We start from the raw sequence: 26,518 nt of genomic DNA on the forward strand, positions 1-26,518 counted from the left end.
TGAAGTTTGTTTAAATATAATGTGTCTCCCTCCGAGACACTGCCCAATACAGGTCAATGAATGTGATCAGCTAATAAGAAACGTTTGCTGCCTAACCGTTGCGGCTTGTGAACATACCGCAACTCTTTCACTAGTACTCTGAGACGCACGCATGCGCGCGACCCCCGGTTGATTGTACGCCGCCTTTAAAGACTATAACAGCCATACTATTTTATTTTCATGCTTTCAGAGGTAATTGACAAGTAGCTAGTCTGGCTGTACCTATTTTCCATCATAATGTGAAAATAAACTCAAACTCAAACTTTAGATGTTTTTTTTAATTAAACAGGTGGGTTCAAAATAAAAGACACAGGAGATGTGGCTTCAACTGACATGTATTTATTCTGCATGTCACCATTTGTGTTACCTTTAATATCATGTCAGCATTATTCTGAAATGCACAATAACTTTAAAGTTTGCCTCCTGGCCAGATTATTGCTGTACTCTGGTAGACACACTGCTGTGTAATCTTTTATTGTGTCATGAATCAATGCAGCCAAACAATTCACAATTCCTCCTCTGAAAGTTCTGAGCTGCTGTCGTCCTCTTCACAGTCCTCCACGTCTTCTTCTACCATTAAAAAAACAGAGTCTGTGTCTACATGGGAATAGGTGCTGGCGAGTTCACTCAGTTTTTTTTGTAGCGCATCTCTCTTCTGCAGAAGACAGCAGTGCAGTCCTCTATATCCGGCCTCTGTCATCTCTATTAGAGTAACTTGAGTGACATGTGAAGATAAATGAGATTTATAATTAGGCAGATGAAGCTGGAAACATGTGATGCAGTTTCAAGGTCCAACTTGGAGGCTGTGTTTTTGTGTTAAGAAAAACAGCAAGCTGGATTTGAGGTTAAAAAGGCTTTCATATTTGATCAAAAAAGTGTGAGTTACTCTTTAATAAAGAGAATATTTGTAGAACATACCGTTGTTCTTGATGTTCTCTTCAGTGTGATGAAGGAGGCTTTGTAGTTTGTCCAATGCGTTTCTCAAGTACTGATAATGTTGAGTCATCTCCTTCACAACGATCAGCCTCTCCTCTTCGATACGCCTGACTAGCATGACCTGGTCAAAAACACGCCTCTTCAAACGAAGGCTCACCACTATTTTGGAAAAGAGAACAGATGTGACAGAATCAAAACTTTACTGTAAACATGTTCTACCAAAATTCTCACAGTGCTGATCATTATGTGGCTCACCATTCTTAAATTGATGGCTATAATTACAAGTCATAATGAAAAACAAAACACTTTGCTTACCATCTCCTTGTGCTTCCCAAGGCAGCAACACATCAGAGAGACTGCATGCTGCTTCTGCGTCAATGTTTTGTGCACTGGTTGCAACAGCGTTGTACTGCATGATCATCTCTCTGAGTTTCTTCTTGAGCTCACCCAGTCTCCTCCGTTTGCGTTGCCTTGTTTGATTGCTGTCTGTTAGGTTAAAAATGTTTTACTAGTAAAAACAACAACCAAACACAAGTTGTTGAGTAATGTAAAACTAAATACCATTTTGTCGATAGAGATCATGCTTCTTCCTTCTGAGGGAATAGATGATATCCTCAATCTCTCTCTGGAGCTCTTCTTGGCTACTACGAGCACCATGTTTTTCTTGAAAAACAGAAACAATCCAAAAGCGTTGGAAAATCAAAAGTAACCAAATGAATGACAATACCAAACTGATACATCTGTGACCATGTTACTTACCAGTGGCTGCCCACTGCTTCACATCCTCCACCCACTTCTCTGTGTCATCATGATCGATGTTGAGTTCATGCTGGAGACGCTCAAGATTTGCTGTTTCAGTTTCTGCTCTCTGTGTAGACTATTTATAATGTTTTCAAGACAAAATATAAGAAGAATTCAGTATCACTGTCATTAGTATTATTTATTTGCTGAAAAATATTTATACTTTTCAGTCAGTCAGTCTACATGTCAAAGTATCCTTGTGAAAGATTTTGAATCCCACATCACTCTCTATGTGAATGATATTCTGATGAACAGTGCCACATTTTTTACAAGTAGCCTCAATCACCTGTGTATGAATGTGTGTGTGAATGAGGTGAATGTTGACTAGCTTTTTGAAGTGTTTTGGGTGGTTGCAAACACTAGAAAGCTGTGCAATAAAAATGCAGCCTAATCACCACCCTTTTAACCACAAAGTGACAAATGTAAATGTTAAAACAGTATAGAGTCTAAGTTTATAGTGCAGACTTCTTGCCTTGACAAATCGCTTTGCCAGTGTCTTGTGAAGACTCTCCACCTTCCTGTTGTTCCATCCCATGGCAAGCATTGTCAACATATCTCCTCTGCCTGTACAAACAAAACAGAGAAGATGCAAGTTAACATCAATTTTATCATGTAGTGCTGGGGTCAAAGCATGGAATGGACTGCGATTTTTTTCATGGAATTTTTTAACCAACCTGACTTGGTCATGTATTTTGTAGTCAGAGCTGCCCTTGAGAGAAAGCTGTTCACTTGCTCCACTTCTTCACCAACAGTATTTCCTGCACCCTCCTGGTTTCTGCCACCCCATCTCACCTGCACCAAAATAAACAAAAATTCAAACAAATATATGTGGTAGTTATAAACTCCCTGTATTTACTTACTTACTTTCTTATATAATGTAATAAGTATTTTCTAATGTGGTGTCTAAAATCTTACCATTTACCCAAAGGAATCAAAAAGTGTGCATACACAACAGCATCTTGTTAATTTCTCAGGACCTGCAAAGCAACTGTCCAAAATGACACTACGCACATGAGGCAGCTATGGTGCGCTCATGAACATTAGCAAAAAGCAAGTATCTCTGGCTTTGACAAGGGCGTAACATGGCCACAACATGTTAAGTGATTTCACTAATGTGTTCAGTCTTCTTATGACACAAACTTTTGACCTGCAAACTGTACCTCACATTTGCCAGTGTGAGCCTTGGCATGCATTACAGAGAGAAAAGGCTTCATCTCTGTTAGTGGTTGGAGCTCGGGCAACTTCTCTGCCATCTTCTCCAAATATGGCCAATACCTGCAATGAAAAAACACTTAGTGTTTGGGGTGCATACTGAGATAATAATGAGACAACTTAAAGTTAAACAGTAAAATCTGTGTTAACAAGCAAAGAACAACATGTAGCAAAATAAATGTTAATTCTAATAATGGCCTACATCTGATTGACACAGAAGTGAGACCATATAAGCTATATCCACTTTCAACAGCCAAAATGTCTCAAAGGTATGATTGTAGATCTGTTGCGTCAAGCTATAACAAATGACTACAGTGTAAAATACCAGTGAAAACATCAGGTATGACTTGGCAAGGGTCAAGATTACCTGCAAGTGAGGTCCATACAAAAGAACTTTATGTTCGCTCTTTCAGCCAGCTCTTTCTGCAGGAACAATGGGTAGGCATATATTTCACCACGATAGTGATTTAAGCCTTGCAGCAACATTCCATGTCTGCAAACAGCAATTTCCAGGCCTTCCTCATCCACCTTGGCCCTGAACTTCTGTGCAGTTTCTCTGCCTGCTGTAAATGTTGCTGGCCCACAGACATCATGACCGGTCCTCTAAAAGGAGATACAATCTTATGTAGGCCAGAGACAAGTAGAAAATAAAGAAGAGGCAAATAGTTGGATAAAACCTTACAAGTATCATGTGGCTTCTTATCTGGTCAACAAAGGCAGACACCTTGGCATCCTGTGCGATGAACAGTCCATCAAAGAGAGACTGTTCATCTGTCCTGTTAAATTAGAAGAATGTTGTTGTTTTTTACAGCCTTCATGTTGAACAATCCTGCTTTTATACATTGTTACATTAAACGAGATTTTAGGATTATAACTATGAATTCCAATATTGCAATAATGTGTGATTACACACCATTTTTTTATTTTCCAGAAACACTGTCAAATTAGAAAGAATTTCTAGTAATGAAGAACATTATAGTTATATAATTAGTAAAATTAAACAAATTAATCTGCTGACCCCATGGACTTCTTGAAGCGGTAGTGTTTTCGGTTACCATCTGCAGATATGGCAAGCATGTCTGGTGTGCATGCAGGGCAGATGAAGGGCTCAACCAGGCACAGATGCTCTTTCTTCCAGTTGCAGAAAGAAAATTCCCGATACACCTTGTGGAATGTATCACCACATATACTGCCCATCTGAAAACAAGAATGGTATTATGTTGGTCAATTCAAAACTCCAATCAAATTCAAAATCGACTGGATTTGGATGACAAGAGTTCTTACTCGTCCTGTGCGATGGGCACGATGTTCAAGCATTCGGATAAATGCTTTTTGGGACGTAGCTGGGCTGGCCAACTTCATCTGCTCAAATGATGTAAAGACATCAAATTTGAACAGAGTTTGGCAGCTTGCTGTTGCTGGCCAGTATCTAAGACGAATCAGGTCACTGATCCCTGGGGTCCACTTGAAAGAACAACATGGGCAGCGCACAATAGGCAAACACAGGTTGTATGGACCTGAAAACAAAAATACATATATCATGACCCAGATAGGACACAAAAAGTAGTAACAAGTCATGACATACCATTTATTGTCACCAAGACAGTCTGCTTTCCTGGTATGATGGCAAGGTCTTGGTTGCAGCCACAGGAGCAGATTTGTGTTGGTGGAGGAATCGGCAGCAGACATACTGCAGTAATTAAAATTTTAGAAATTAATATCTACACATATAGTCCAGTAATACAACATTTTAACAGTTTAAGTAAACTTCAAACCTAGCCACTGTATAAGTAATGCATTTTAAGGGAACATAACAAAAAACAGAAACACACCTTGTTCGACAAGTTCATGATGACCTCTTTCACTCATCTTCACAGAGGATGTGGGTGGAATAGGTTTATAAAAACCATCAACCATGACCTCTCTGTCATGAAATACACATTTTTTGTGGACTATCAAGTCACACGATGCGCAGAGAAACTGAACTCCTGAGGGAACACAGTCCAAGCACCTGACTACAGCATCGACTGTTTTGCACTGCTGACAGCAATGGTGGGGAACACTTTCTGCAGCCAGCATACAGCTCAGGAACTCTGGCAACGCAGCCTTGAAATTTTTCTCTGAAGTTAGCTGCCTCCTGGTCCACACAGACATGCTGGGTGTCTCCTCCACTTGTGCTGACACTGGGACGGTGACTGAACTCAGCAGGTCTCTCAGTGTCTGAAGATGTTGATCTAAATTGACAAAGTATATAAAAAAAGACAAAATCAAAGACCATCATAGTAATGTTTATCAGTAAAACAAAAGAGGTCCATCATCACTGCTACAGTAAATACAATATTCAGATACCTATACTACACATTTTCAAATTCTAAGATTAAGGTTGACTTTATTTGAGCTGTCAGATTTCAACATGCATACCAAAATTTGGGACCTCTTGAGGAATTTCACCCATCTGTGAGTCCTCAACTTCTGGCACCTCCATAGAGTTTGGGAAGGCATTATGTCTTTCACACATGTCAGTGGGTTTAACTGCAAACAATGACATATGAAACATTACTACTGACCAAGAGCATCAACTTATAATAACTATAATATTATGCTGACCTGATCGATTCCTCTGGATGTATTTTGGTACAATGTACCCATTACGGTCCCTTGTCCTCCAGGAAACACTGGAACCTGCAGTCCGCTTCTGCTTCCGTTTCTTTGATGGCTAAAAGTAAAAAAAAAAAGAGTAAAGAATTACATATTTGACTTTACTAGGGCACATACACACGTATTGTACATACATTCTCAGGTCTGTACAAAAATGTTTTCAAAAAAACCTAGGTTTGTTCCGTTATAGAGAAAGATACAAACTTTTTTTGATGCAAACTCATCTGCCAATGCTTTTCCCATCTCCAGCCACTGTCTGAAGTTGTCAGAAGCCATCTGAAGACAGAAGAAAGGAAGGAGAAAGGCACAAAGACTGGTCTATGATCACTGATGGGGATCATGCATGTTGGCTATTAAATCAGCAATAGCAAGTAATATAAATCTGATTCTATGAACTGTAAATCCAGTCAGTGCTGTACCTGCAGTGTTCTTACATATTTACATTTATAGAACGAATGGGTTCACAGATAATACTGTCAAAATACAGTCTGAGATACAGTAGGATAACACAGTTTCCTGTGGACAGAAATGTGTATACAGCTCACAGAATCTAGTCACAGAATGTGGTTTAATCCCACTAGCTAAAAGTAATTTCTCTTTCACCAATATTTAAGTCTGTGTAGCCTTCAGCCAATTTTGCGTGTGCAGTTATTTCAGATGTAGGGCATGACATGATTAGGCAACTAGCTAACCGGCTTGAATATTAGCATGCTAACGTTAGCGTTTGTTTTTAGTAAAATCATGTGTCTGTCACAACTAATTTGTGACTAATACGTAAAAATAACTCAACTACATAGGAATTGCAAATAATCGATTACTATAGTATCACAAATCAGCAAATAAAATTCAATCCACGAATTTGTCGTACTTACCAGTGCAGTGTTTGTGGCCTCTCAGTAGCCGTTTTTTGATTGGGGAAGAAGGTCAAAGTTACGTGTGAAGTGTCATGGTGACGTTTCAGCTGTGTCGATATTTACTCAACCGCTAGAGGTCGCTAAACTTCAAAACGTAACACTCGGTCGTAATGAGGGGCGTGTACAAACGACCTATGTGGTCGTTTTTTCAAGGAGGACAGTCTCGTTTGTTTAATTTCAATGCATTAAAATAGCTTGATTGCAGATTTGAATTTGTGTGTTTGTTCTACCCTAGTCACCCTAGCTGTGACAACATCCAGATGTTGTCACAGCTGGTTCCACCTACAGCTTCCTCAAGGACACACCTTCACACTCTCTCTCTCTCCTATTCATATCCATGTACTAATAAAAAGAAAGAATGAGTGAAAATCAACATAAATTTCAGTTTGGATCCTACAGGAACAGTACTTGGTCTCTGACTGATGACGTTTCACAAGTACACGAGAACTCAAGTATGGACAAGTACGCATACTGAGAAATGGAGGTTGTGTCTGATTCCATCCAGATGTGCTGACTGACAGCCTCCATGTTGGTTTGTCAGCTGAAACTTGAGGACCAGATGAGATGTTTCTGCTCTTTATCCTGATGAGCTGCTGATCAAACTCATTGATCTCCTCTCTTCTTTCTTCTTCTCTCTGCAGATGGAAGTGATGCTGATCAGGACGGTGTTTGTGGTGAGAGGATGAAGTGTGTCCTGGTGATCCAGAGGTTGAAGCAGCAGCAGCTGGTGTGTAGAGACTCTGACTGGACCATGTTACTGGGAGGTGGACTGGGAACCAGTGTAAAGTGTGTTGTTATCACTGTGTAGTTTAGTGTTGCAGCTCCACACTGTGAATGATGGAGAACTGCAGTTAATGTTGACATGAAACGTTGGAGGTTGATGTCAGGTTGCAGAGTGTGCAGGAAGTTTCAGGATGTTTGTGTCAGTGCAGGATTATATTTCAGTTGACTTTCTATTTCCAGCTGCAGTCAAAGTTGTTGAGCTTCTCTACCTGCAACACATTGAGCTGATGAGAACAAAGTGTCCTGGAAACATGTCAGCTGAAGCCTTGGAGCCCAGAGAGAGTTTAATGAAGCACATTTTACTGGGTTTTGATCACATCATGTTGAGGAGACAAACAGCTCTGAAGATGAATCCAGTTTAGTCCTCAAAGGTCCAGAAGCAGCTTGTTGAGCTCAGAGTTCATATTTAATGTCAACATCCTTTGACCTTTCTGAGCTCCACTAAATGTTTCTTCTAGTTTCTCTCTTCTTCACCTTCACTCGGTTCCTCGTGTTCAGAAGCTTCCAGATCACTGATATTCTTTGTTTTCTGAGCTGCTGCTTTCTTTAAATCCCTCCAAAGATTTTAACTGGGATTAAATCCAGGACAGAGAAGAACCTCCAGGACATTCCAGATATGATTCCTGAAGCAGGCTTTGGTGGACGTTTGCTTTGGATGCTGGTCCTGCTGAAAGTCCAGTGAGCTTCAGTTTCCTCACATTGTTCTTGTAACTGTCCTGGTGTTTGAGAGAATCCATGCTGCTGCTCACACGCTCCAGTTTAGCAGCTTCAAAGCCACCAACAGGACTGTTGATGCTGTTCTTCTGGTCCTTCTGCCTCCAGACGTTCTGCCCAAACAGTCCACTTTAGTCTCATCAGTCCATCAGACTCCCACAACTCTGCTTTGTTCCACACATGAAGATCTTGTTGTTCAGTGTTGTCAGACTTTAGTTCTTCTTCATCAGGTCCTGCAGCTCTTTACCAATAAAACAGGTTTTCTACCAGCTGCTGCTGTCAAACATCTGCTTCCTCTTGGACAGATTTTGTCCAGTCTGATTTATTGACTCATTTCATCCACATGAGATTTCTCCTGGTCCTTTCTTTAGATGAGCCAGAAAATCTTCAAGTCTTCATCAACACTCAGTCTTCTGATGAACTCCAAGTATTTTCTGTCCTCAGACTTAGTAAAGAACACCAAAGTCAGACTCCAAGTCAGTCAGAGTCAGATGAAGTCTGAGATTTACTGTCATTTCAGCTCCAAGCAGCAAACAGAGGCTGGTTCATGAACACAGACTCTGATTCTGAGCTGAAAATCCACATTTTTACCCTCTGACTGAAATCTCCCCACTTGGAGTCTCAGTTCCAGGTTTTCAGTCCTTCATCTGTTTCTGGGGATGTTCCAGTGTTATCTTTTAGTTTATTATGACCTCATCTTTGGTAATGATTCAATCTAACCTTTTTTACAATCGTAATAATGAAACATAATCCTGAGTCATTTTGTAAATAAAAATGATTATTTATGATTTTAAATAAAGTTTATCTGCAAACTTGTCAAAGTTGATTGTTGTCATGACTTTATTTTAACTTGTTTTTCCACAAGAATATTGACGGGATAAACACCAAATCTTAAGTGTCAATAAACTGTTGTTCCAAGTATTCGTTTTCTTGTGTTGGTTTTTCTTATATTTAAGATAAGATAAGATAGACTTTATTAATCTCACAAAGGAGAAATTTAACATTACAGGGCTCTTAGAAACAAAAACAAAAAACAGGAGTGCAAAAGTCACGAAAGTGCAAGAACAAGATAATAAATATTGCACATAATAACAACTACACAGTAGTGTTATACAGTCTGATGGCAGTGGGGATGAAGGACCTGCGGTAGCGCTCCTTCTTGCACTGAGGGTGTCTGAGTCTTGTGCTAAAGGAGCTGCTCAGCTCCACTACAGTCCGGTGCAGTGGGTGGGAGCTGTTGTCCATGATGGATGAGAGCTTGGTCAACATCCTCCTCTCACCCACATCCATCACAGAGTCCAGTGGGCAGCCCAGGACAGAGCTGGCCCTCTTGGTCAGCTTGTTCAGTCTCTTCATGTCCCGCTCTGTGCTGCCCGGGGCCCAGCAGACGACAGCGTAGAGGAAAGCAGAGGCTACCACAGTGTCGTAGAAAGTCCTTAGTAGAGGTCTGCACACTCCGAAGGACCTCAGCCTCCTCAGAAGGTGGAGGCGACTCTGGCCCTTCTTGTACAGAGCATCAGTGTTGTGGGACCAGTCCAGTTTATTGTTGAGGTGAACACCCAGGTACTTGAAACTGTCCACTGTTTCAATGTCCTGCCCCTGGATGTTCACTGGTGGATGTGGGAGTGTCCTTCTCCTGAAGTCGACCACCATCTCCTTCGTCTTACTGGTGTTGAGGCACAGATGGTTGCGCTCACACCAGTCCACAAAGTCCATGATGACCGACCGATACTCCAGCTCGTTCCCCTCAGACACACGGCCCACAATGGCGGAGTCATCAGAGAACTTCTGGAGATGGCAGCTGTCCGTGTTGTAGGTGAAGTCCGAGGTGTAGATGGTGAAGAGGAAGGGCGAGAGGACGGTGCCCTGGGGCGCCCCCGTGCTGCAGACTACCACCTCTGACTCACAGCCGCGCAGCTGCACGTACTGTGGACGGTCAGTGAGGTAGTCAGTGGTCCAGGCAGTGAGATGTCCATCAACTCCCGCGTCCACCAGCTTCCCCCGCAGCAGCGCCGGCCTGATGGTGTTGAAGGCGCTCGAGAAGTCAAAGAACATGACTCTCACAGCGCTGCCGGCGCTCTCCAGGTGAGTGAGCGCTCGGTGCAGCAGGTAGATGACGGCGTCTTCTACCCCCATGTTGGGCCTGTAGGCAAACTGCAGCGGGTCCAGGTCGGAGCTCACCACTGAGCGGAGGTAGTGGAGGAGGAGCCTCTCCATGGTCTTCATGAGGTGGGAGGTGAGGGCGACAGGTCTGTAGAGGGCCAGTTCCTTGGCGTGAGCTGTTTTAGGGACTGGGACCACACAGGAGGTTTTCCACAGGACGGGGACCCGCTCCAGGCTGAGGCTCAGGTTGTAGAGGTGGCAGAGGACCTCACAGAGCTGGTCCGCGCAGGTCCTCAGCAGCCTGGGGCTGATGCCGTCTGGTCCTGCAGATTTCCTCTGCTTCAGTCGCCTCAGCTCTCTCCTCACCTGGTCCGGTGTGAAGGAGAGGGGGGAGTGAGGGGGGGAGTGAGGTGGGCTGCAGGGGGTGGGAGTAGTTCGTGTGGGTGAGTTGGGGGCCGGTGAAGGTGTCGCAGGAAGGGGAGGGTCTGCTGGGCTGGGGATGTGTGAAGAGGGGGGAGCAGGAAGGGGGGCAGAGGGGGTGGGGGGAGAGTCAAATCTGTTAAAGTAACAGTTCAGCTCGTCCGCCCTGCGCTGGTCCCCATCAGCTGTCCCTCTGGCACTCTGTCCATGTCCAGAAATGTTCTTAAGTCCTCTCCACACGTCCCGCGCGTTGTTCTGGACCAGCTTCTCCTCCAGCCTCTTCCCATAGTCCTTCTTGGCCCTTCTGATCCGCCACTGGAGCTCATGCTGCACTCTCTTCTGCTCCTCTCTGTCCCCTGAGATGAAAGCCCGTTTCTTCTGGTTCAGGAGGGCTTTGAGCTCAGGGGTGACCCAGGGGTGGTTGTTGGAGAAGCACCGTACCGTCCGAGTTGGCACAGTGCTGTCCACGCAGAAGTTGATGTAATCTGTGATGCAATGCGTGAGGCCATCGATGTCATCTCCATGAGGACTGTAGAGCACGCTCCAGTCTGTGGTCTGGAAACAGTCTCTGAGTCTCTCACTGGCCTCATCTGTCCATGCCTTCACAGTTCTCTTCTGCACAGGTCCTCTTCTCACCTTGGGTGTGTAGTGGGGGAGCAGATGAACCAGGTTGTGGTCCGAGCGGCCCAGTGGGGGGAGGGCGGCAGCGGTGTAGGCGCCTTTCACATTCACATACAGTAAGTCCAGTGTCTTGTCGCCCCGCGTGTGACACGTGACACACTGTGTGAAAGTTGGGAGAAAGGCAGAGAGGGAGGCGTGGTTGAAGTCTCCACTGATCAGGACGAGCGCCCGGGGATGGCGGCTCTGGGCTTCGCTCATGGCGCTGTGGAGTCTTTCACACGCTGTCCCTGCATGAGCTGATGGTGGGATGTACACGCAAAACACAATCACGTGCGAGAACTCCCTCGGTAGATAATACGGCCGCAGCGCCACCGTAAGCATCTCCAAGTCCCGCATGCACAGCTGTTCCTTAACTGCTGGCCAACACAGACAGTGACATACCATTTTGTTCTCCAATTACCAATAAATTAGTGCTTATTCACAACAACAACAAAAAATGACAAAGAAATGACAATCAAATATAGCTAATATATTTCATTATATTTCTTTAACAAACTGGATTTAATTAATCTTTTAAATGTGGTGCTTGACTTAGATTCTTTGATTTCTTTCGTCAGATCGTTCCATAAAATGATTCCTTTTACAGACACACAACATTCCATCAATTTAGTCCTAAACCTTGTTTTTTTAAAGATCTCTGTTCCTTTTAAGTTATACTTGCTTTCTCTTTTTCCAAATCTTTTCTGGATGTTAACTGGCAGTGTGTTTGAGTGAGCTTTCAGCATAATTTGCAGAATACTGTAATCTACTAATTCTTGGAATTTCAGCAATTTTAATTGAAGGAATAAAGGATTGGTTGGATCTCTGTAACGTTTTCTACTGATTATTCTTATGGCTCTTTTCTCTAATATGAAAACTGACTGAGTATATGTTTTGCAGGCGTTTCCCCATACTTCAATGCAGCAGGTCAGATGTGGAACAATCATGGTGTTGTATAAAATGTACAATACTTTGTTATCCTGTGAATCCTTTACTTTGTGTAACATAGCTATTGTTTTCTATATTTTTGCCTTTGTATACTGGATATGTGATTTCCAACACAAATTATCATCCAAAATAATACTTGGTTTCCCTTACCCTTTTGATTTCAATACCATCTACAGTAATTGAAGCACCAGTGTCTCTCCCTCTGTTACTAAATATCATGAAGTTTTTTTTTTTCAAGATTCAGTGATAATTTATTTACATCAAACCATGTTTTTATTCTTTTAAATTCTTGTTTCACCACATTTAACACCTGTGCTAAATCTTCCCCAAAATAAAATAATGTTGTATCGTCTGCAAACAGAAAACATTTGAGCAATTTGGAAACATAAACACAATCATTGATGTACAAAGAAAAGAGTTTTGGCCCAAGGACCAATCCCTGAGGTACTCCACATGTAATATAATGCAATTTGGATTTAGAATTATATATCTGCACAAATTACTACTTTCTACTGTCTAAGTAACTGGAAATCCATTTCTGTGTCACCCCTCTAATACCATATTTGCTCAGTTTTTTTTAAGAAGTATGGTATGATCAGTGGTATCAAAAGCCTTTTTGAGGTCAACAAAAACACTTACAAAAATTGTTTCTTATCTATTGCAGTGGATATTTCTTCAGTTAATTCCATAAGTGCCAGTAACGTGGAGTGATTGGTTCTAAATCCATACTGACTATTGCTCAAAATATTGTATCTGTCTATGAATTTGTCTAACCTGATTACAAACAATTTCTCTAGTATTTTTGAAAATTGTGGAAGTAAGGACACCGGTCTGTAGTTGGAAAAAAACATGTTTATCTCCATTTTTATAAAGTGGAACTACTTTGGCTATTTTCATATTATCAGGAAATACACCTTTTGAAAACGAAAAATTGCAAATATATGTAAATGGTTCAATAACTCGATCAATTATATTTTTTACTACTATCATACCTATTCCGACACAGTCGGTGGATCCTTTACCTGCACAACTTTTTACAATATTCAGTATTTCTTCTTTTCCTACCTTACCAAGAAAAATACCATTCACATTATCCATAGTTATGTTTTTATCGGCATTGTCTTTTATAGTAGATATGTTTGCTGCAAGTCGAGGGCCTACGTTTACAAAGAAATCATTAAACTCATTTACTATTTCAGTTTTATCATCAATATCATAGTTATTTTTCACAAAATAATTTTTACTTTGTCATTTTTTATGACACTATTTATTATTCCCCAAGTAGCTTTCATATTGTTTCTGTTTTTATTTAGTAAGTCACCATAGTAGTCCTTTTTATGTCTTCTTATTATCCATACTAATTTATTTTTATATTTCTTATACCCATCTTCTGCTTCTTTTGACCTTAATTTTAAAAACATCTATATAAATATTTTTTCTTCTTGCAGGCATTTCGTAGTCCTTTAGTCATCCATGGTTTGTCAATAGCATTTTTCTTGGTAATACTCCTGAGTCCACAGTGTTTTTCATACGAATCTGTCAGTATCATCATAAAAGAATCATAAGCTACATTTACATCATGAACATACACTCCATCCCATTTCTGTTTTTAAGATCATATTTCAGTGCCTCCAAGGCTTCTTTAGATCTGTTTCTTATTAATTTTTCTGAGTTGATTTCCTTTCTATTATATTGATAATTTTTATAAACTGTAAAAACTGGTAAATGATCACTTACATCACTTATCAAAATCCCACTCACAACTTTTCCATCAACTGCATTTGTGAAAAATATTATCAATAACAGTAGCACTTTTCAATGTTATTCTTGTTGGTTTGGATATCATAGGAAATAGATTCAGGTTATACATTGAATTTATGAAATCACTTGTTGAGTTCAGTGAACTCGACTTTTCCAGATCAATGTTTACGTCTCCACATAAAAACACAGTCTTGTTTTGGATCCTGTCAAACAGTTCCATTATTCTATCTGTGAATGTCTCTACACAGGTACCTGGTGATCTATAAACACTACTAATTATAATATTTCTAGATTTTTCATTAATAATTTCCACTGTGATCATTTCCATAATACCATCAACAACAGTTGTCATATTATCAACGACATTACATTTCAAACTAGAGGTGATATACAAAGCTACACCTCCACCTTTTTTTATCCTTCTATTCACATAATACAACTCATAGCCATCTATCTGATATTCCTCCATTTCCCCATCATTCAACCATGTTTCTGACACTGCAATTATACTAGAAGTATTTCTAAATTGCTTTAAGTATTCTTTAAATTTTTGCCAAGTTACATTTTAAACTTCTGCTGTTGAAATGGATGAGAGACAGTGCTCCATTCATCATTACTTTATCATTAAATTGCTCCTCCGTGTAATATTCACATTTGTCGTTTACAGAAATTGGACCATTTCTGTATATGCCCTCATCTACCTTGTATATTTTACTGTCTAAATCTGCATCTAAGTTTGTGTAAAACATCCATGTTCAAGCATATTTTCTGTATCCACTCTTCAATGCATTACCGTTAAGCCTATATCAAATACTTTCAATCAACAGGGTTTCATTTTCCTCTTCTGAATTTTTCTAGCTCCTTGAGGTCCCTTATCATCATAGCCTGTGACTCTTCTTGTTCTCTAATCCATACATTGCCATTTTTAGTCCAAGTTGCTGTGATTTTTTTCTGTTTTCTTTGCATCTCCGCCTCTCATGCAATGTCCCCATTTTTCTTTGTCAAGTGTTCATTTAAGTACACGAGTGCCTTTCATTTCCTCTGCTTTCTACTGATGAATCTAATGATAGCTGGTTTTGCCTTCTCTGTCTTTCTTGGTAATGTGTGACAAACAGAAATATCATCACTTTGGATGTTTATGTTCTTACTGTGCAGAAAGCTCACCACTTTGTTGCTCCAGTGTCAGCAGTTCTTCTCGTGGTGCATCTTCTGTTGTCTCCAAGTTTGCAGTAGCTCGAGCACAGGTTCGATGTCGAGTTTCCAGACCTGTCAATACTAAATTGTCTCTTTTTGTGTATTGCTCCAGTTCGTCCACCCTCTGTTCCAGCACAGTTATCTTTCTGTCTTTCTCTGTTAGCATGGCTTTCAGCGTTTTTACTTCCTCCACTTGTCCAATTAGTCGTTCCTGGTGCGATGTTAGCTTTGTCAGCTCACCAGACAAAGTTTAGAGGTCTTTTAATCTCTTCCAGGTGTGTTATTTACAGTGTTTATGGTAGAATGTGACCGTTTTAATGGCAGATCACATGGAAGTAACATGAGCCAGTTTGAAATAGTGAGTTATGCAGAAGAACAACATGAAGAAGAAATTCAAAGTTTTTAATCAGTAAATATGTTAGATTATATTTTTAATCTATTTTGTGTACTTGTTGATGGAAAACGTTTCATAAAAGAAACCTTAATAATGTTGCCTTTTAATGTTTTAACCCTCCTGTTGTCCTCATTTACAGGCACCAAAAAACATCGTTTCCTCGGATAAAAAAAAAAAAAATTAGCACAAAAATTCCCCAAATTTCAGAAATAATTCAAAACCTTCAGGAAGAAAATTCCACTAATTTCTTAAAAGTTTTCTTTTCAAAAAATCCCCCAAATTTGGCAAGAAATTTGTTGTAAATATTTTCCAAAATGAGTAAAAATCTTCAAAAAAAAAAACCTAAAAATATCAAAAGTGATTACATACATTTCAGTAAAACTTCTATTTTCTTTAAGAACATTCACATAAAAATCAACCAAAATCCAGTGAATTTCACTGGATTTTGGTTGATTTTTTTGTGAATGTTCTTTAGAAATATTTTTAACTTTTCTTTATTTCCACCTAAAAATGTTCAAAGATTTCCCCAAAATGTTGAAAACGTGGACATCAGAAGTTTCATTGTGAAAATATATATTTTTCCCCACATTTTCAAATTTTAAAACGAGTCAATTTTGACCCACAGGACAGGGTTAATTAGTCATGTGAGAAGTTGAGTGCAAGTTTTCTAATTCTCCAGGATTAAGGACTGTGTAGAGACCTGTAGGGGGCAGTAACCAGCACCTACTATGATGTTCTCCACTAGCTTGAAGCAGAGGGATTCCTCAGCATGGCCACATGAACACATCTATTGTGTTTCCACTCCGTGTTCCTGCCAAGCCTGCAGGATGACCTTCATACTTGTGGCAGTGGTTGGACAATCATCCAATCAGAACGCAGAGCCACATGACACCCAACCAGCTGTGGGTGCTGGGTCATACACATCAATTCCTGGAGCAGAAAACACAGAGCTCCATGCAAATACAATGTGATTTGAAGCAAAACATTGATTCTTGTGTTTTAACAATATTAGAGGGCAAGAAAAGTGAACAGAGAGTCACAAGTCCCTCACTGGAAGACAATTTCTGACAAGAAAAACCTCCAGGAAGAAGTCAAAGGTTGCTTTTCCTCACATTAAGAGTCTTCCTTACTGGAGCCGCTGAGAACTTGGACATTGCTGCGTAATTTCTACTGAGAAACTGTTCCAAACAAGAACATGAGTGTTGTTTTCAGAGCAGTTGTGGCCTGTGTTAGGACCATCTGAAAGACAACGTTACAACTGCAACAATGGAGCACTGATGCTGGAATCAGAGATTGAGGTTTTTCAACTTTGGAACTCCGTTTCAAATCATTGACGATCTCCCAAAAAATTTTTTTTTTAAATCATAAACTATGGATATTTCTAATGGTATCCATGAAATATTAGTTCAGTATGACAGATATTTTCTTAGAGGTTTTTCAGTGGACTGTAGACCCAGTTTCACTCGTTTTGATTTTCTCACATTGAAATTTGAGGCTGTTTGAAGATGAATATCTCAAGAACAACTCGAGATAAAAGCCTGAAACCTTCACTTGTTTGTCTTGCTAACATCAGCAGATCAGATTGTTGTTAAATACAGCAGTGGAAAAAAGTTTTTGGACATACCATACATTTGTGAATTACTGCATTAAGAATCACTTTGAGGTCTTCAAGAGTCATTTATTTTAGTAAAATCATAAAACTAAACACATCCTAAAAAAGACATTAAAAACTGAAAATTGACTGGTTCCATAAAATGAGAAATTTGGTAGAATTTAGTTTTGTTAGTTACCTCCGCCAAGGAGGTTATGTGACACCCAGCGTCTGTCTGTCTGTCTGTCTGTTAGCAAGATAACGCAAAAACGCCTGGGCAGATTCACATGAAATTTTGAGGGGATGTAGACTATGGTAAGAGGAAGAGCTGGTTTAATTTTGGTGGCAATCCGGAAAGGATCCTGGATCACTTCGAATTTTTTTATTTAGTATGTGGTCCAAAATATGACAAAAACATCATAGGTTAGTATGTCGTCCAACAAATTGGAACAAGGTGTCCAGATAACTCAACTGGTTTAGAAGGTTATTTGTAAACAGAACCGTGTCAGAGATGCAGGTTCAATTCCAGCTCATGATCCTTTACTGCATGGGTTTCCTGTTTTCCTCTCTATCCTTGGCGGAGGTCTGCACTGAGTGCTTTTCTAGTTTTTCTTGTAAACAACAAACCAAAAAAATATCATTTGTATTTGTGTCTGTCTGATGCAGCCACACCCTTAGAAACACACAAAAAAAAGACTTTTCAACAAATATTTCATGATAATATTTAAGATTGTGTAAAAATTTTCAGGGTGTCTAAAAACTTTTTTCCCCTCACTGTAACTGTCAAAGCATGAAAATGTGCCGTTATAAAAATGCCACCATCTCCAGACACATGTGGTCATGGTTCCACGATGCCAATGTCATGGTAATGACTGGATGCAGCTAATTTACAAAGAAATGATTCTAAACTGCATGTCAGCTTTCAAAGATTGGACTTTTTATAGAACACTTCATGTTTTTATATTTCAACTCACACATAATCAGAGATTAGTTGATCTACTTGCTACAGACAGACATGAATCCTAAGGCCAGTAATCTCCTAAATTAATTATGATCAATCATCAGAGAATCACTGAACCAGCTCTGCATCTAACGGGTTCCTGCAGCCCAGAGGGATCTGAGGAACGATTAAGCTGGTAATCGAGGAAATTTGCCCTGCTGCTCACTGCCTCCATCCAGACGTCTATCCCTCTACCACTGATAATTCATTTAACTGACTAACCACTTTGAAGGGTTTAATTAACAGTTATGTCTGTTAACGACAGCTTTCCTCTTAATGGATTTTGCAACAAAGCAACGAAGACACCAAACAAAAATTAGACCTGAATTCTGTGAAGCCGGATCTCAAGGACTTTAAGTTTGTGGAGGACTTCATGAACTTTTACTGAACCCTGCATGGAGAAATCTTCTTGGCCGAGGTTCAGTCTGTGTCCAGTGTGCATACGCTGGTGTCGTTGTCGGGTTCCTTGTTGATTGGACGTCGGTCCAGACTGGTCAAAGCAGCACTGTTCACCATTGGCAGAGTGCTGACAAGTCTGAGACTTTAGTCCATCTGTTCTGTTCTGCTTGGAAAACAAACACAAACACAGAGAACGTCAGTGTTTCCTGCAGCATTGAAGAACTGATAACCTTGCCAGCAAGTTGATTTCTCGCGATATTTGTGAGTTCACAAATCTCTCAAGAAACCATCTTGCTCCACTCCCGCATTCACTGTTCGTACAGAACCAAGTTAGTTTGGGCCAATCACGCAGCAGTATTCGTGTGTGGGGCGGGATATCTGGGTGTGAAGACGACACCAAGCGCCAGTAGATGAAAACAAACATGGCAACGGAGGACAACGATCGTGTAGATGCTGCTATTAAGTCAGTTTTAGCTGAATCTCCTATCGCTTCTTTGAAGGAAGAACAACGAGAGGCGCTTTGCGCATTTCTGGATGGTAAAGATGTTTGTGCTTTTTAACCTACGGGTTTTGGTAAGAGTTTAATCTACCAATTGGCTCCGCTCGTTGTGAAGATCCCACGATTGGCTAAAAACAAACCTGTCAGAGGCGGGACATACTGTTGCATTGTCCAATCCGTGCCTCTTTCCTCCGAACGGATTTACATGGAGCGGTCCCAGATTGATATTGTGGAGTACTATCAAGTACTACACAATTATTAATCTGGCTATTGCCAGGTTAAAGAACTGATGCCTTGCCCGATAGAGATAGAGAGCACCCCAAATGACATCTGAAGACACTTTAACCTGTTGGAATTTAACATTCAGTTGTCTGATTACGTCAGAATTCCCAATCTAACCTACATCCCCATATTAACCTGGATCAGATTTCTGTGTCAAAACCAATACAGGTTAGACTGAACGATAGCTGATAATGTGTTAACAGAATTCAACTGACCACAGTTGTTCAAAACAGTTTTGAAACAATTTTGCAGCAATATCCAAAATTATCAAATACATAATTGTGTGTACACTGTGACTGAGACCAGTCTTTACATACCCACTGTGACATTGATTGAATGCTTTCTTTCTGGTGTGGATCTGCTGGTGTTGTTTCAGGGAACCCAAAGTTGTAAAAGTCTTCTTACACTCGTCACATCTGTATGGTCTCTCCCCAGTGTGGACACGTTGGTGAACTTTGAGGTATGTAATGTAGCTGTAGGACTTCCCACACTGGTGACAAAGGTATGGTTTAACCCCAGTGTGGGTCACTTCATGAGCTTTTAACTTTGAGTACCGTACAAATGGTTTGCCACAGTAATCACATCGGTACACATTATGTCCAGTGTGGATGCGTTGGTGACATTTTAAGCTCTGTTGGTCGTTGAAAGTTTTTTCACAGGAGTCACAGTGGTACCGCTTTCTACCAGAATGGGGGCATTGATGGATCAACAACTGTTCATGTTGAGTAAAGGTTTTCACACACTGATCACAGTTGAATGGTTTAACTCCACTGTGAATGAGTTGATGTCTTGTTAGATTACTCTTCTGAGTAAAAGCCTTTCCACACTGATCACAGTTGAATGGTTTAACTCCACTGTGAATGAGTTGATGATTTACTAGATGACTCTTCTGAGTAAAAGCCATTCCACACCGATCACAGTTGAATGGTTTAACTCCACTGTGCATTTGTTGATGACTTGCTAAGTTACTCTTCTTAGTAAAAGCCTTTCCACACTGATCACAGCTGAATGGTTTAACTCCACTGTGAATGAGTTGATGACATGTTAGATCACTCTTCAGAGTAAAAGTCTTTCCACACTGATCACAGCTGAATGGTTTATCTCCACTGTGAAAGAGTTTATGTCTTTTTAACATACTCTTCTGAGTAAAAGCCTTTCCACACTGATCACAGTTGAATGGTTTAACTCCACTGTGAATGAGTTGATGTCTTTGTAACAGAGTCTTGGTAGTAACAGCCTTTCCACACTGATTACAGTTGAATGGTTTAACTCCACTGTGAATGAGTTGATGATTTTCTAGATGACTCTTCTGAGTAAAAGCCATTCCACACTGATCACAGTTGAATGGTTTAACTCCACTGTGCATTCGTTGATGACTTGCCAGATTACTCTTCTTCGTAAAAGCCTTTCCACACTGATCACAGCTGAATGGTTTCACTCCACTGTGAATGAGTTGATGACTAGTTAGATCACTCTTCTGAGTAAAAGCCTTTCCACACTGATCACAGCTGAATGGTTTAACTCCACTGTGAATGAGCTGATGTCTTTTTAACAGACTCTTCTGAGTAAAAGGCTTTCCACACTGATCACAGCTGAATGGTTTTTCCACAGTGCGAATATGTTTGTGAATTCTTAGCTTTGTTGCTGTGATAAAAGTCTTGCCACATTGCTCACAACTCAGTGATTCATCTCTTTCTGCTGTTGTTGCCGAACCATCCATATCCTCCTCAGAGGTCCGACATCTCACTCCATTGCTGTGTTTACATTTCTGTAGCAAAAGACAAAGATAAAAACAGAGGCAGTGATGGAAGAGCAATCATGAAAAACTTGAACCTAAAAGTCTCAATTCCATGTAGTTGGACATGAGGCTGAAACAAGATCAAGAATCTGCAGACATGCTAGCAGCTTTGTCATTAGAAACCTAGAAATGTGTCAACAGCATACTCATAATGTCAACAAAACTATTTTCACAGGCCGATAGTTTTTAGCTTTCTGCACGGTAGTTTTAGAATATTGGGTCGTAAAATCTGTCGATCACCGTGAAAAGCAAAGCAGAGCTGAGACTGATGGGATTTTACCACCAGGATCCCTTGATCCCCAGACTTTCCGTTAAGTTACATTACTGGAGAAATGTACAACATGAAAAGCATACAACATCAATGTCCAGATTTAGGTCTTAATGGCAGCAGGGTCAATTCAGACCACCAACACTTTCTAGTTTCTCCTAGGGGATCAGAAAAGATCTTTAATTCTGCCACTGAATTCTGGATTTGACCCCAACGACCCGGGCAATTTGTTGTGCAGCAGTTACACAAGTCAAGTCACAGTTACACCATCAAACAACAAAAGCAACAAAACAGGAAAACAGTTAAAGGAATAGCAACTATTAAAGGAAATGTTTTAAAAATGTAAAAAACACAGTAAAACAATACAAGCAAAATAAAAGCCATTTAAAGAAAAATCAAACAAAACATAAGACAGACAGGGACATCGGCAGCAATCTAATTTAGTCAGACGTAGTAAAAGTTTTCAATTAACGGCCACCAATGTAATCAGGTCGAGGACTTTTCTTTGGTCTGCACTGTTTGAGACATCAGATTACATTGCCCACATCAAGAAAGGGATTCTGGGACGGTCACGTGATGTCACCGAGCAGGATGGTCGCCTAGTTGGAGACGTCCCGATTAACCCACCGATTTACCCCAAATTCGCTAGTTGAATCTGACAGGTCGTACTCTAAGCTTTGTGAAGCGATAGTTTAACAGTTAAACTACGTTGGGCGCTCTGGTAATTCGTGTCTTATGGAAACTAGAGCAACAAAACATGGCACTAATATCCCGCTAGCTAGCGGGGCTAGCGCTAAGCTAGCGGACGACGCGGGCACCACGACGGGAACCGGTAAAGGAGAGTTCAATGGCGGAGGCATCTTGGCTGCTATGCAACAGTCCCTGGAGAAAGCTACAGAAGAGATGGGACAAGTCGGGAAACTCTTGGTGGCTTTGCAGGCAGACATGACGGATATTAAGGAGGCCAGTGCCGGTCTTGACAGATGTCAACGCAATATTAACCCGGTTGGATGAAGCAGAAAGCCGCATCTCTGTGTTAGAGGATGAGAACCACCAGCTCCGCCAAACAGCGGATAAAAGTGCTAAAAAGTGTGAGGAATTACACCGGGCCGTTGAAGACGCTGCCAACAGAGACAGACGCCAAAATCTGCGGCTCGTCGGTCTGAAAGAAAAGATTGAAGGTAGAAACCCGGCAGACTGTGTGAAGAAAATAATCTCCGAGGCCCTGGGGATTGATTTGGACGGATCACAGCTGCAGCGAGTGCACCGTGCCCCAGTACCAATGCCCGAAGAAGGCCGGCCACCCAGACCCATTATCATGCGGTTTCTAAGTTTCCTAGAGAGGGAACGAGTATTGTCTGCTGCAAGGGAGAAATACAGGAAAAAGGAGAGTGTAATCTGGGGGGGCTGCAAGCTGTCATTTTTCCCCGACATGACAAAAGAGACGGCGGAGAAGAGGAGAAACTTCACGGATGCCAGAAACCGGCTGCACAATCTGGATGTGCGCTTCACGCTTGCATACCCGGCCGAACTGCGCTTTACATGGAAGGGGAAAAGGATGAAGTTTACCGATCACAGTGAGGCAATGGACTTTATCAACAAGGAGGAGACGGAGCGGCGGAGAACAGCAGAGGACGAAACTTGAACTTTATCCCGGCGGACTGACAGTTTGACCAACACGGTATAAGGATCCGGATTGCTTAGCTCAATATGTACAGGACATGACTTTTAGTTTAATTGCTTTTGCACCTGTTTTCTGAACACGTTCAAGACGCAGTGAGTATGGGACTCCATCCAACTGGTTGGTTTATAGTGACTCAAACTGTGTTATGACCTGAGTGGTCCTCTTTATGTTTGTATTTCATGTCAAAATGACGCGGAGTGTCATAATTTACTTTTTAAGTCTACTTAGAACCAGTAATGGAAATGGACAAGCCCACGCTATCTTTTTCTTTTTTTTTTTTTCTTTTTTTTTTTTAGAGCTATGCAAATAATATTTTAAATACCGTTGTTTGGTTTGTGCACATGTGCCTACTACTACACAGTATGTGTGTGGCATATTGTAAAAAGAGACACCTATCAAGTGATTTCTGAGGGGTGGGGCGGGGACTTCTAACGGGGACCATCTAAGTGTGACTCATGGACCGAGTTTGTGGTGGGTCTCTCGACAGTGTGAGAGGAAGGGGGGGTGGGCATGATAAGGGGCTTTGTTTAACGTTCTGTGTTTTGTAGGGGTTTTATACAAGGTTCTCTGCGTGTTATTGTTAACTTGGGTTGTGACATGCAGTGGGGTGGCACCTCCTCCTTTTTCTTTTAAATTATTTATTGTTTGTTTTTACTCTCTCTTTTCCTCTTCTTTCTTTTCATTCTTCACCATCCTCTATGCAAGTTGTCATTTTTGCACGGTCCATATATGAGGTATCTAATAAATTATGGCTAATTGTGTGAGGATAGTATCCTGGAATGTAAACGGGCTACAAAATCCAGTGAAAAGAAGGAAATGTTTATCACACCTTAAGTCCCAACAAACTCATATAGCTTTTTTACAGGAAGACCCACTTGACTGATTCGGAGGCTGTTAAATTGAAAAGAGAATGGGTCGGTCAGATTTATCACAGTTCATATACGAGTAAAAGCATGGTGTGGTTATTGTAGTTCACAAGAAGTTAAACTTTCTCATTTAAAAGAACATAAGGATAAGAAGGAAGAATGATATTTGTGGAAGCTAAAATTGACGGGAAAAAGTTAATTTATGTAACATTTATGCACCGAATATCGGAGATCGGGTTTTTTTCATGGAATAAATAATTTGATAGGGGGCATACCTGATGGGCACACAATTTTAGCGGGGATTTCAATCAAGTGTTGGATGGGACCCTGGATAAAACCACCTTCTCTAATAATGTACCGAAAGACAGGATGGCAATTAAACTCTTGATGAAGGACTTGAGATTGATTGATATATGGAGGCTTGTCAACCCAAGACAGAAAGAATATACATTCTATTCCCATAATCACAAATCTCACTCTAGGATAGACTATTTTTTGATTGGCAAAGATCTAGTAGAGAGCATCTCAGACTGCGCAATAGGACCCATAGCAATGACTGATCATGCTGCAGTACAGCTAGATTTAGTAATTAAATCAGACGGGGCGAGGAAAAATAGATGGAGGCTAAATGTATCGCTACTACAGGATCCAGAATTTAATAGTTTATTAGAAAAAGAACTTGATTTCTTTCTGGTGAATACAGGGTCCGTAGATAAGTTTGGAACTGTCTGGGAGGCCTCTAAGGCATACATAAGGGGGAAAGTTATTGCCTATTCAAGCAAAAGAAAAAGAGAGGGAATACAGCGATTAAAAGATCTTGAAACCCAGCTTAAAGAATTAGAGAAATCACTGTCTGAGAAACACTCTGATGCGTTGTTGAAAAAGGTATGTGACTTGAAATTTCAAATAAATGAATTATACAACAAAAAGCTGAATATGCCCTTGTTGGACTCATCACAGGAGAAGATGAAACAGCCTACAGAGGGGAGGTCCTGAAGTTGGCAGCTTGGTGTTCAGAAAACAACCTGGCTCTGAACACCAAGAAACAAAGGAGATCATTGTCAACTTTAGGAAGCTTGGCACCGACCTAGCCCCCCTCTTCATCAACGGTGAGTGTGTGGAGAGGGTCCACAGCTTCCGGTTCCTGGCGTCCTCATCTCCTCTGACATCTCTTGGACGGACAACACCACGGCGATCATTAAGAAGGCACAGCAGCGGCTACACTTCCTGAGGGTTCTCAAGAAACACAACTTGGACCCCACCCTGCTGACGACCTTCTATCGCTCGTCCATTGAGAGCCTGCTGACTTACTGCATCACAGTGTGGTACGGCAGCTGCACCATGGCAGACAGGAAGGGGCTTCAGAGGGTTGTTAAGACAGCACAGAAAATCATCGGCTGCCCCCTCCCTCCCTGATGACATTTACACCTCCCGCTGCATTAAAAGGGCAGAAAACATCATCAAGGACAACTTCCACCCTGGTTCCGACCTGTTTGTCCTGTTGCCCTCAGGAAGGCGCTACAGGTGCATCAGAACCAAAACAAACAGACTCAAAAACAGTTTCTTTCCAAAAGCCATCACCACTCTGAATTCAAACATGCACTGACATTCCAAAACCCCCCCCCCCAGACTACCTCAAACCGTCTACTGTGAAATACAGACTATTCTAATGTGCAATTCACACTCGACCATGCACTTTTATTCTTTTAACTGTTTTAACTTATCCTTTTTTGTGATTTTTATTACATGTATCTTGCACTGATGGAGATGCTCTAAATCTCATTGTACTTGTGTATAGTGACAATAAAAGGCATTCTATTCTATTCTATATTCTAGCTGAAAAGTAATTTTTATGAGAGTGGAGAAAAATCAGGGAAACTATTGGGCTAGACAATTACAACAAAGGAGACCAGTTATGCATACTAGCTGTTAAAAATGAGAAGGGTGAATTGGTGACACAAACAGGGGATATTAATAAAGTATTTGCAAATTTTTATGAGCAACTCTATAAATCAAGATTAATCCGGATGTGGGTAACTACGAGACCTTTTTCTCAAAAATCAATTTGTCAGAAAATGTCAGGGGATCAGAAGGACTTTTTAGACAGCCAGTAGTGTGGAGGAGGTGAAAAAGCCATTTCATCAATGAGGGCTGGAAAGTCACCTGGTCTAGATGGTTTTCCCTCAGAATATTATAAAAGTATGCTGATAAATTGGCTCCTATCCTAAAAACAGTGTATGACGAATCATTTTTATTGGAAAACTACCAAGGAACATTTAATGAAGCACTGATCTCCTTAATCGTTAAAAGATAAGATCCCACTGAACCCAGGAAGCTTTAGACCTATCAGTCTGATCAATGTGGATTGTAAATCCCTGACAAAGATTCTCGCTATGAGGCCTAGAGAGTGTTTTACCACACTTAATACACCCTGATCAGGTGGGATTTATTAAAGGAAGATCATCTTCTGATAATGTTAGACGCTATTACACTCACTCAGCTTAATCGGATGAAAGTACCCCAATAAGCTGCTTTTTCCTTAGAGTGGATTAGAGTGGAGTGGGGCTTTCTGCGGCATAACTTGGATATTTTGG

The 26,518-nt window shown here is 40.9% G+C and overlaps 1 protein-coding gene across 5 annotated transcripts; it reads right to left on the reverse strand.

Annotated features, from left to right (window-relative positions):
• Nucleotides 1-362: 362 nt before the first annotated feature.
• On the reverse strand, nucleotides 363-7,391 carry LOC110971783 (uncharacterized). Of its 5 annotated transcripts, none has more exons than XR_007940425.1 (17): nucleotides 5,851-7,391; nucleotides 5,596-5,704; nucleotides 5,410-5,520; nucleotides 4,821-5,222; nucleotides 4,574-4,678; nucleotides 4,273-4,505; nucleotides 4,007-4,185; nucleotides 3,671-3,764; nucleotides 3,356-3,591; nucleotides 2,937-3,051; nucleotides 2,451-2,568; nucleotides 2,249-2,340; nucleotides 1,735-1,852; nucleotides 1,537-1,638; nucleotides 1,291-1,457; nucleotides 958-1,134; nucleotides 363-753 (listed from the first exon to the last, which is right to left on the reverse strand). XR_007940425.1 is itself a non-coding variant. In XM_051944818.1 (17 exons), the coding sequence occupies exons 7-17, from the start codon at nucleotides 4,076-4,078 to the stop codon at nucleotides 545-547; spliced, it is 1,467 nt and encodes a 488-aa protein (XP_051800778.1). In that variant the 5' UTR covers nucleotides 4,079-4,185; nucleotides 4,273-4,505; nucleotides 4,574-4,678; nucleotides 4,821-5,222; nucleotides 5,410-5,520; nucleotides 5,596-5,704; nucleotides 5,851-7,391; the 3' UTR covers nucleotides 363-544. The 5 variants fall into 5 exon arrangements, 4 of the variants coding, with proteins under 4 accessions (XP_051800778.1, XP_051800777.1, XP_051800776.1 ...); XM_051944818.1 differs by having other exon boundaries at nucleotides 1,291-1,461; nucleotides 4,044-4,185; XM_051944817.1 differs by having other exon boundaries at nucleotides 363-741; nucleotides 1,291-1,461.
• Between the last annotated feature and the right edge of the window lie 19,127 nt (nucleotides 7,392-26,518).

Source organism: Acanthochromis polyacanthus, unplaced genomic scaffold (genome assembly GCF_021347895.1).
Source record: "Acanthochromis polyacanthus isolate Apoly-LR-REF ecotype Palm Island unplaced genomic scaffold, KAUST_Apoly_ChrSc contig27, whole genome shotgun sequence".
Taxonomy (NCBI): Eukaryota; Metazoa; Chordata; class Actinopteri; family Pomacentridae; genus Acanthochromis; species Acanthochromis polyacanthus.